The following is a 10,000-nucleotide window of genomic DNA, read 5'->3' as shown; positions in this document are numbered from 1 at the left end:
CTTGAGGTTAAGGACTGTTTGTTAATGATAGATGTAATATAAGAGAGGAAATAATACTTTGAATAATGAGGATTGGTTAAAGTAAAAGGAGGCGGACGTAAGGTTCAAGAAAAGACCATTTTATTTTTCCTTCTTTTTGAAATGAGTTTTCGTGGTGGGGGGGAGAGAAGAACTCGTGGAAAAAGAAGGAATTTCTTTAGTTACCCCCGAGGCGTCGTTGGGTGAGGATGTCTTACTAGCGCGTCTTGGGTCTCTCTTATTCTTCTCCCTCCTACTCCTCCTCCCCCGCCCTTTTTCCAAGCGTCCTGAAATATGTCCCTGGGCTGTTGCAAAAGATTTATAAGACGTTTAGACGTTGATGACGGAAATCGCGACGTATCTGGATGAAAGGAAATGATATCGGAATCTCCTTTTCGAAAGAAATAAACCAGAATGATTCCGAATCTGGGAAATCATCATCTGAGATGATATTCCGTGTGTGTGGTGGGAATATGACTCGAGGTGATAAACGGATGGAAATTGGACTGAGGTGATTTGTTATGGGAGAAGTGACCTCCACGAGTCCCTTTCAGTGAACCCAGTGAGGCCCCGGATGATTGATGTGACCGTTTTCATTCGACCGCTTCCCCAAAACGATTTCGAAAGACATGATACATGCGGGTGTGAAGTTCCTCCCTTTCATAACGATAATCTTTATAGGATTTCCTCCGCCGGGAGCCGCCACTAAGTATTCGAACTGCCTCGGCAGATGCGAACTGGAGGTCGTCAATACCCACGAGCTCTTCGTCAGGGCGGAGGACATCCTGTCCTTCCAGCGGTTCTTTGACCCCGAGATCCTAGGGAACGTCCTGCACGACGTCACGAGCCTGAGGGTCGAGTGCAGTCAGGCCCTGCTGGGCGAAACTGTGAAGCCCTTCCAGTCCTCCTGGGTGCCGTTCATAGCCAAGATCTTGGAGCTTCACGTTCAAGAGTGCCGCGTGTTGTCCCTTGCCCCAGCTGCCCTGAGGGACTTCAAGAGCCTGACCTCTCTCAGGATCGACAACGCCGAAGAAGGGACTCCCTTCATGGCGGCCGAGGGTGGGCTGGAGGGGCTCCGGAACCTGGCCTCGTTCACCCTGACGCGGGTTAGGCTCAGGTCCCTCAACCACAGCCTCTTCCACAACCACACCAGCAACAAGCTCATGAAAGTCTACCTCAGCCACAATTCTCTGGACGACATCGACCAATGCACCTTCTGTGGGATGCAAAGGCTCAGTGACCTTGACCTAAGCTTCAATCAGCTGCGTGGGAGTGACATGGAGTTCTTGCATTGCGTCCACGCCCTTTATTTGCTAAATGTTTCTCACAACACCATTTCTAGTGTCAACGCTGATACTTTCCAGTACAATGAAATCCTGCATACGGTTGACCTTTCTCACAATAAACTTAGCTCATTCTCTAGTGTTGTCCGCCTTCTCAACAGGACTAAGACGTTAAAGGAGGTGTTTTTGGCCAACAACCCTTGGAAATGTAATGTGACTTCGCTCATTCAGCTGAGATATCTGGGGGGTGTAACGGGCGTCCAAATAGCTGACTGGGATATTCTACAGTGTCTGGAAAAGGGCAAATGGGTAACTGCCCAGCAACTGGTCTTCCCTTTTACTTTCGGGCACATTTTCCGTTTCTGGCATGCCATGCTCATCGTGGCCATCATAATCCTGTGCTTCTGCAGCGTTTTGGCTGTGAAGTGCTTTGCGGAGCCCCTACACGAAACCCTTCCAGTGGCTCTGTGGCGTCTGATGAGGAACAGCCTTAGGCCCTCATCTAGAAGGATGGAATTCACGGAATCGTTGCCTTCCAAGGTCCAGCATTCCGGAAACTCGCACAATGCGGGCAAACTCCAGAGTGCCGAGGAGGGCCGCAGCAACTCCGCTAACTGCGAGGGCAACCATGCTGGAAAAGGTGACGGGAAGGTTGCTGAGGAGGGCCTTCAAGTGTCCGAAATTATCATGGGGAACATAATTGCTGAAAATAACAAGAAAGTCGACTCGGCGCCCTCTACTCTCAAGCTTGTGAAGTCATCGAACGATTTTAGCAGAAACAGAATGGACAAGAAAGTTAGTCCTGTAAATGATGTTTCCTATGTTTCATACAAAACATCTTTGGATCATGATGCAATAGGAATGCAGGATGAGAAAAAAGGCTCTGTCGAGGGCGAGAGTGGAAATGGTGAGACCAAACGGTTTAAAGATGAAGGTGAAGAGGGAGGTGAGGACATCGCAGACAAGAGTGAGACACAAGATGGGGAAGATTTACCATTGACAACTTCTGCAGGTGAGGGAGTGCGAGAGTCAGAATAATCTCGTGTGTATCATCTATGCCACGATTCTTTTTGGTTTTTTATCTTCATTTATTTTAGCTGTTTATTCGTTGTAGAAATAGGTGTAGATGTAAAGATTATGCGTTTGTTTTCCACTTTTATTTTTCGACAAGAAAGAAGTAACTAAATTGTCATGTCTGTTTAGCAAACATAAAACCATAAGAGACCCTTTCATTTTCAGGAATTTCCCGTTATTTCATCTTCCTTGCCTGTTCCATTTTCTCTACGGGACCAAAACATCTAGAAACACTGCATTCTCATATCACCTTTAATTCTCATTTAACTAACTATGCTTTTTATTTGCATAGTTTGTGTGTCTGTTTGTTTGTTTGGTAATAAGATATGCAAAAAATTATATCAAGTTTCAAATAAAAATTTTGGCAAAGGGGGACCTCGTAGCTGGCAACAAAAAATTAGATTTTGAGAGAGATAGGAATGCAAATCAGGAGAGGATTTTTTAAGGGTTAGATTGCTCAGCCTTTACTGAGGAGGTTGATAGGATCAGCGCCAAGACATGTATATATATATATATATATATATATATATATATATATATATATATATATATATATATATATATATATATCACACATGGATGTCCTTACTCTTTTAAGTATATATATATATATATATATATATATATATATATATATATATATATATATATATATATATATATATATAATCACACATGGATGTCTTTACTCTTTTAAGTATGTTGTAACTCTCTCTCTCTCTCTCTCTCTCTCTCTCTCTCTCTCTCTCTCTCTCTCTCTCTCTCTCTCTCTCTCTCTCTCTCTCAGAGAAAGAAGTTATCCTACTCAAGGTAATCAACTCTTCTCCCGTGGAGCGTGAAACAGCACCACTTACCACCGTAACAAAGAGCCCCAGCTAATGTCGAAGGGAGGCAGGGTTGGTCTCTACAACGGAGCGTGGGAGGGAGCATAGGAAGTACCAATAAACTTGAGCATTGGATTTGTACGTACAGCAGAGCATATTTCCGAATTCCAGTAATTCCAGTCTAAACAGAATGGAGTATCGCCACGCTTAGGTTATGTCAGATCTCCATACAACTTTACAGACCTTTCATGGCGTTTTAAAACGCTCCGGAGCACAGGGGGCGTCCACGCCACTGAGCGTGGGAGGTCTCCACGACGCTCTTTTCACGCCTATCTGCCTGGTCTTGTATTGAAGGCTGTATATAGGTTTATAGCCATCTTGGAATGAGGTTTGGGAGAGCATATTGTCTGTAAGTGAACTCTTCTTTCTCTCCAAGCGTGATTACGAAAGTATAGGGATCAGTAATAATAATAATAATAATAATAATAATAATAATAATAATAATAATAATAATAATAATTATTATTATTATTATTATTATTATTATTATTATTATTATTATTATTATTATTATTATTATTATTATTATTATTATTATTATGAAGATGATGCAAAAGTTTTTAATACTTACACCAAATCTTGCTTTGCAATTTAAGTGGTGGTCTTCCAGGCTTCCAACTTGTAAATTTTTCTCATTTTGATTCAGATATGTAAACAAAGGTACTTTTAGACTTTGAGAGAGAGAGAGAGAGAGAGAGAGAGAGCCCTTGCGAATATCGTGTTCTTTCCAAATGTCTTATTTCATTGTTTTTCAAAGACGGGAAAAATGTGTGAGAGAGAGAGAGAGAGAGAGAGAGATGAGTCTATGAGGAACGTGACAGAATTACGTGTTTTCAAAAGAGAAAGAGAGAGAGAGAGGGGGCGAGTTTATTGAAAACGTGACAGAATTGCAACACTATTTTTGCGGTGACAGTTCCAGAGCGAATTTGTGAAGATTAAATAAAAGTCTTGGACGAAACTGGAGAGAGATAAACATAAGCTTAAAATAATTATGACGATGTATTTTCTTTTCAGCTTTTTTTTCCAGACACACATACATACACTAATACCCTTGCACACATTATATACATTATATATATATATATATATATATATATATATATATATATATATATATATATATATATATATATATATATATATATATATTTCTACGAATGTCTAAGGGATACCTACTTGAATCTGGGCGGCAACAGATGAACGCATGGAGTTCCTTACATTATCAAGAAATCTACTGCATTTATTACACATCTGACTCAGTAGTAGGGCAACTTCGTAGACAAAGCAAGAGAAGATCTGTGGCATAGGGCCTTCTTCATGTGAGGGAAAATTATGTAAACTCAAGGGTTCTCCCAACTAATTATATTTACATGACAAACACAGATCAGAAGAATGACGAGTTAATGGGCAGGTGATATTAAGGGCCTGCTAAATGAATGAATCCCATGCAGGATAAATATTCTACGCCGAAGATGTCTTCATAACAGGAACATTGCAGAGCGGGGGTAAAGCCTAGTGATTCCACAGTCGAGGCCTGTCTGCAATATATTCAAGATGGTTACTTGCAAGAATAATAAGATGCTCAAAGGGAACTGAGGGAATGCATAGATGGTGCCAAATAACTCAGTTCAACACTAAATGTCTAATTACGTTAACACTGAATGCTCCAACACAAATTACTGAAGGTGATCGCACAATGGGAAATAAATGAAAATCAGACTGAGAAATAACAGGAATTGTGACTGACTAAGAAACCTTATTCCGGTACATTACCTTCGTCAAGATGACGTGTCCTCATTCGATAGGGCGCTGGCGAAGGAGGAGGGAATTAAAATGCCACTACAAAAGTATACTGGTTCGAACCTCAGGGTCGAACACATGGAAGGTTCAAGGGTCAGGCAAGGGTAAGGACATCTGTCCTCGGTGGCATTCTGCGCTCTTCTCTCTCTATTTCCGTTGCATCATCTATAAATAACCTCGGAAATTACCCCTTTGCATCTTCGTAGATGGTGCAAAGGTCAATCTTCATCACGTTTTCTGTATAGGCCACATGGCATCAGTTAACCTCATGGAGGGTTAACATGGGGATGGTGCCAACGTTCTCTTTTTTTGGCTCCTCCCTTGCCGCTGCTTGAAGCCAAGAAGGTACGACAGTCACCTGGAAAGAAGGCCTTAGGCAGTTATTTGAACAGAGGGAAGGGTTAGGCTTAACCATTTTGGGGAATGAAGGAGAGAGTTTATGAAGGGGTGAGTGGAAACCCACAGTTCTCGTAATTATTTCTTTCTCAGTTATGTTACAGATGTAAAAAGTGGGTGAGGTGGCTTGGAAAGAGGTTCCATCCATCGCAATAATATACATATATATATATATATATATATATATATATATATATATATATATATATATATATATATATATATATATATATATAGAGAGAGAGAGAGAGAGAGAGAGAGAGAGAGAGAGAGAGAGAGAGAGAGAGGGTGGTGAGAGTATATAAGTCTTTTCCCTCTAGAGGAAGTGACAAAAGATGATAATAAACTCTCCTATTATCATTATTATTATTATTACTGTTATTGTTATCATTTTGCGATGAGGTTGTTGACCCCGTACCTTTCCCCACTGTGGCTACAACCAGCCACAGTCAACTAACCACCACGTACATAATACACTTCCCACATGTCAGCAATGAAGGTGACGACAAAAAAATTGTAAAAATCCCCAAATGGGATTTAGCCAAAATAAAATCTCCAAATGGAATTTAGCCAAAATAAAATCCCCAAATGGGGTTCGGCTAAAATAAAATCTGCAAATGGGATTTAACCAAAATTAAATCCCCAAATGGGATTCAGCCAAAATAAAATCCCCAAATTGGATTTAGACAAAATTAAATCCCCAAATTGGATTTATTCCGCAGGTGGGAAGTGCTGTCAGTGCACCTCGTGCGGTGCACTGTGGGCATTACTTAAGGTTCTTTGCAGTGTCTCTTTGGCCCCTAACTGCAACCCTTTTCATTTCATTTACTGTACCTCCATTCATATTCTCTTTCTTCCAACTTGCTATTCCCCTCCATCTTGCTACTCACCCAGTTTCAGCGCTGAATAACCTAATAGGTTCCAGCGTTTGGCCTTTGGCCAAAATTCCATATCATATTCTATTCTCTTCTATTCCCAAATGGGATTTAGCCAAAATAAAATCCCCAAATGGGATTTAGCCCGACGAGGAAGAAGCAGCAGCGTGTGTCATGAATAATCCCGGAGAGATGCCCCCCCCCCCCAAAAAAAAAGAAAAAAAGAAATCCATCAACTTGGCATTCATAAGCGGCACCGTGCCACACTCACTATACTATACTTCTCGTATTCTGTCGACGTAAATTAGATGTTTTTGTTATGAAGGCGCGTTCTCTGCAATTTCTTTGGCATTTCCCACCTGGAGGAGGTTTTAGTTAGGTTCCAGACGTTTCGGGACTGACATGGTCTTATGTTTGACACTCTCTCGGTCTGTTTTCGGTCTCTCTTTGGTCTCTTTTTTTGTCTGTTTTTGGTCTCTCTTTGGTCTCTTTTTTGTCTGTTTTTGGTCTCGCTGGTCTCTTTTTTTAGTCTGTTTTTGGTCTCTCGTTGGTCTCTTTTTTTTGGTCTGTTTTTGGTCTCTTTGGTCTCTTTTTGGTCTGTTTTTGGTTTCTCTTTGGTTTCTTTTTTTTTTTTGTCTCTCTTTGGTACCTTTTTGTTTTGTTTTGGTCTCTTTTTGGTCAGTTTTTTTGGCTTTTTTGGTCTTTTTGGTCTCTTTTTGGCCTCTTTTTTGGTCTGTTTTTTTTTCTTTGGTTTGTTTTTTTGTCTCTCTTTGGTACCTTTTTGTTTTGATATCTTTTTGGTCAGTTTTTGGGCTTTATTTGGTCTTTTTTGGTCTGTTTTTGGTCTCTCTCTGGTCTCTTTTTTTTGGTCTGTTTTTGGTGTCTTTTTTGGTCTCTCTTTGATATCTTTTTGGTCTGTTTTATTCTCTCTTTAGTCTGTTTTTTGTCTTTTTGGTCTCTTTTTTTGTCTGTTTTTGGTCTCTCGTTGGTCTCTTTTTTCCTCTCTTTAGTCTGTTTTTGTCTTTTTGGTCTCTCTTTGGTCTCATTTTTGGTCTGTTTTTGGTCTCTCGTTGAATCTTTTTTGGTCTCTCTTTGGAATCTTTTTGTTGTTTGGTATCTTTTTTTGTTCTGTTTGGTCTCTATTTGGTCTCTTTTTTGGTCTCTTTTTTTCTCTGTTTTTCAGGTCTCTTTTTGGTCTCTTTTTTGGTCTGTTTTTGGTCTCTTTTTTTTCTCTTTGTTTTTTTTGTCTGTTGTTAGTCTCTTTTTGGCCTGTCTTTGGTATCTTTTTGGTCTGTTTTATTCTCTCTTTGGTCTTTTTTTTTTGTCTGTTGTTGGGCTGTTTTTGTCTCTTTGGTCTTTTTTTGGTCTGTTTTTGGTCTCTTTGGACTTTTTTTTGTCTGTTTTTGGTCTCCCTATGGTCTCGTTTTTGGTCTGTTGGTCTCTTTTTTGGTCTGTTTTTGTCTATCTTTGGTCTCTTTTTGGTCTGTTTTTGTCTCTCTTTGGTCTCTTTTTTGCTCTGTTTTATTCCCTCTATGGTCTTTTTTTCTTATCTGTTTTTGGTCTCTCTTTGGTCTTTTTTTGGTCTGTTTTATTCTCTCTTTGGTCTCTTTTTTGGTCTGTTTTTGGTTTCCGGTCTTAGGTAATAATGCAGTAACATTATTATTATTATTATTATTATTCATCAACGGACTTGTGCCTTATTATATTATTATTATGTGTGTTATTATTATTATTATTATAACACCTTATTATTATTACAGCTCAACGGACTTGTGTACTTACCAATTACAATATTATTATAATTATTATTATTATTATTATTATTATTATTATTATTATTATTATTATTATTATTATTATTATTGCAGTAACGCTCAGGTTACCGAACCTCTGTACTTACCAGCTACCATAATATAATTGATTTTTGCTATATTACTATTTTAGATAAATATCTTAAATTGGATGGCAAGTGTAAAGTACAGGTAAGGTTAGGTTATGAACGATATGGAATTGCTGTTAACTGTAATATATTAAAAATATTCAGAGTGCCGGCTATAAAATAAATCTAATAGGATTATGTACATATATTTAAAGATAAACTAATCCTAAGAGAGCTGTTAACCAGCTCAGTGGTCTGGTTAAACTAAGATACATATACTTAACACATTATTATTATTATTATTATTATTATTATTATTATTATTATTATTATTATTATTATTATTATTATTATTATTAAAAAGGATGGCTGTATTATGCGAATTTATCTTATACAGTATCTTTTCTATTTTCCTTATAATTTGCTTTTCAGGCCCAACGATGTTGGTCAACAACTGGCCATTATTCGTACTGGAAAAAGGATAGTGTGTGGAATGCGGGAAGTCTTTTATTGAAATACTCAATCAGAAATCTGTGGAATCTTTCGTCGCCTGAATTCAGGTTCTACTTTAGGTTGTGGTAGCGTCGAAACATCCTTTTTCCAATACGAATATTGGCCAGTTGCTGACCAACATAACTGAGCCTGAAAAGCGAATTATAAGGAAAATAGAAAAGATCCTGTTTAAGATAAATTCGCATAATACAGCCATCCTTTTTGATGAGACCTGTTTTAGAGAGGATCTGTGTCCTTCCTATATTATTATTATTATTATTTGTAAAATTAGGAAAAAGACCTTCTTTAATGCAGGTTTTGTTAAACAAAATGGCAGTTTCGACAGCATTTATTTCATATAGTAAACGCTCAGTTCGTCTTATCAATTGCTTTTCTTGCGCTGGAATGGTTGCAAGCAATTGTCCGATATTCATATCAGGTGGTTCAGTGATGTGTTGGAGAACTGATAAGACGAATTGAGCGTTTACTATATAAAATAAATGCTGTTGAAACTGCCATTTTGTTATTATTATTATTATTATTATTATTATTATTATTATTATTATTATTATTATTATTATGACCTGGGCCATCGACGGGTGATCTCTTGTTGGTCAATTTTTCATAAGTTGTATTTTAACAGAGAACTTTCACATTCACAATTGATTCCTGATCCCATTTTCCTGCAGAGAGCGACCAGATTTGCTGAACATCAGCACCAATAGACAGTAAATGTCCCTCGCTGTCCAACTTCTCAGTTCCAGAGGTCCTTTATTCCTCACACCGTTGGACTGTGGAACAGCCTCCCTGAGGGTGTTGTGCAATTGAAACTTCAAAAATTCAAGCAAAGATGCAACGCATACTACTCTAAAGCAATTCTTGTATTTTGATAATTTGCTTACATTTGTATCTATTTATTTATTAATTTTCTCATTTATTTCCTCTTTTCTAATTACTGATTTCTTTTTTTGTATTTCCTATTACCTTCTCTTGCTTCTTTCAAATGAACACCTATTCTTGGAATAATAATAAGTAATAATAATAATAATCTTTAATAATAATAATAATAATAATAATAATAATAATAATAATAATAATAATAATAATGTTGGGAGAAAAACTCTCTATCACGAGAGTTCATAAATGTTCTAAAGAGTCCACAATAATATAACTGTTAAAGGCTCGAGTAGAATTTTACAAAAGCTTTCGAACACTTCTCTGGGTTCATCTTCAGTCAAAAATTTTAGACTGAAAATGAACCCAGAAAAGGGTTCGAAAGCTTTTATAAAATTCTGCTCG

The 10,000-nt window shown here is 38.0% G+C and overlaps 1 protein-coding gene across 1 annotated transcript in view; it reads left to right on the top strand.

The window, feature by feature from the left end:
• Window positions 1-25: 25 nt before the first annotated feature.
• Window positions 26-10,000, top strand: part of LOC136855075 (uncharacterized) — a 19,327-nt gene continuing 9,352 nt past the window's right edge. The window contains exon 1 of the mRNA XM_067131862.1: window positions 26-2,313. Within this exon, the coding sequence (XP_066987963.1) occupies window positions 648-2,313 (1,666 nt within the window). The 5' untranslated portion in view covers window positions 26-647. The remainder of the gene's footprint in view (window positions 2,314-10,000) is intronic.

Source organism: Macrobrachium rosenbergii, chromosome 30 (genome assembly GCF_040412425.1).
Source record: "Macrobrachium rosenbergii isolate ZJJX-2024 chromosome 30, ASM4041242v1, whole genome shotgun sequence".
In the NCBI taxonomy this organism is placed as follows: Eukaryota; Metazoa; Arthropoda; class Malacostraca; order Decapoda; family Palaemonidae; genus Macrobrachium; species Macrobrachium rosenbergii.
This window is presented reverse-complemented; position numbering and strand designations above follow the sequence as displayed.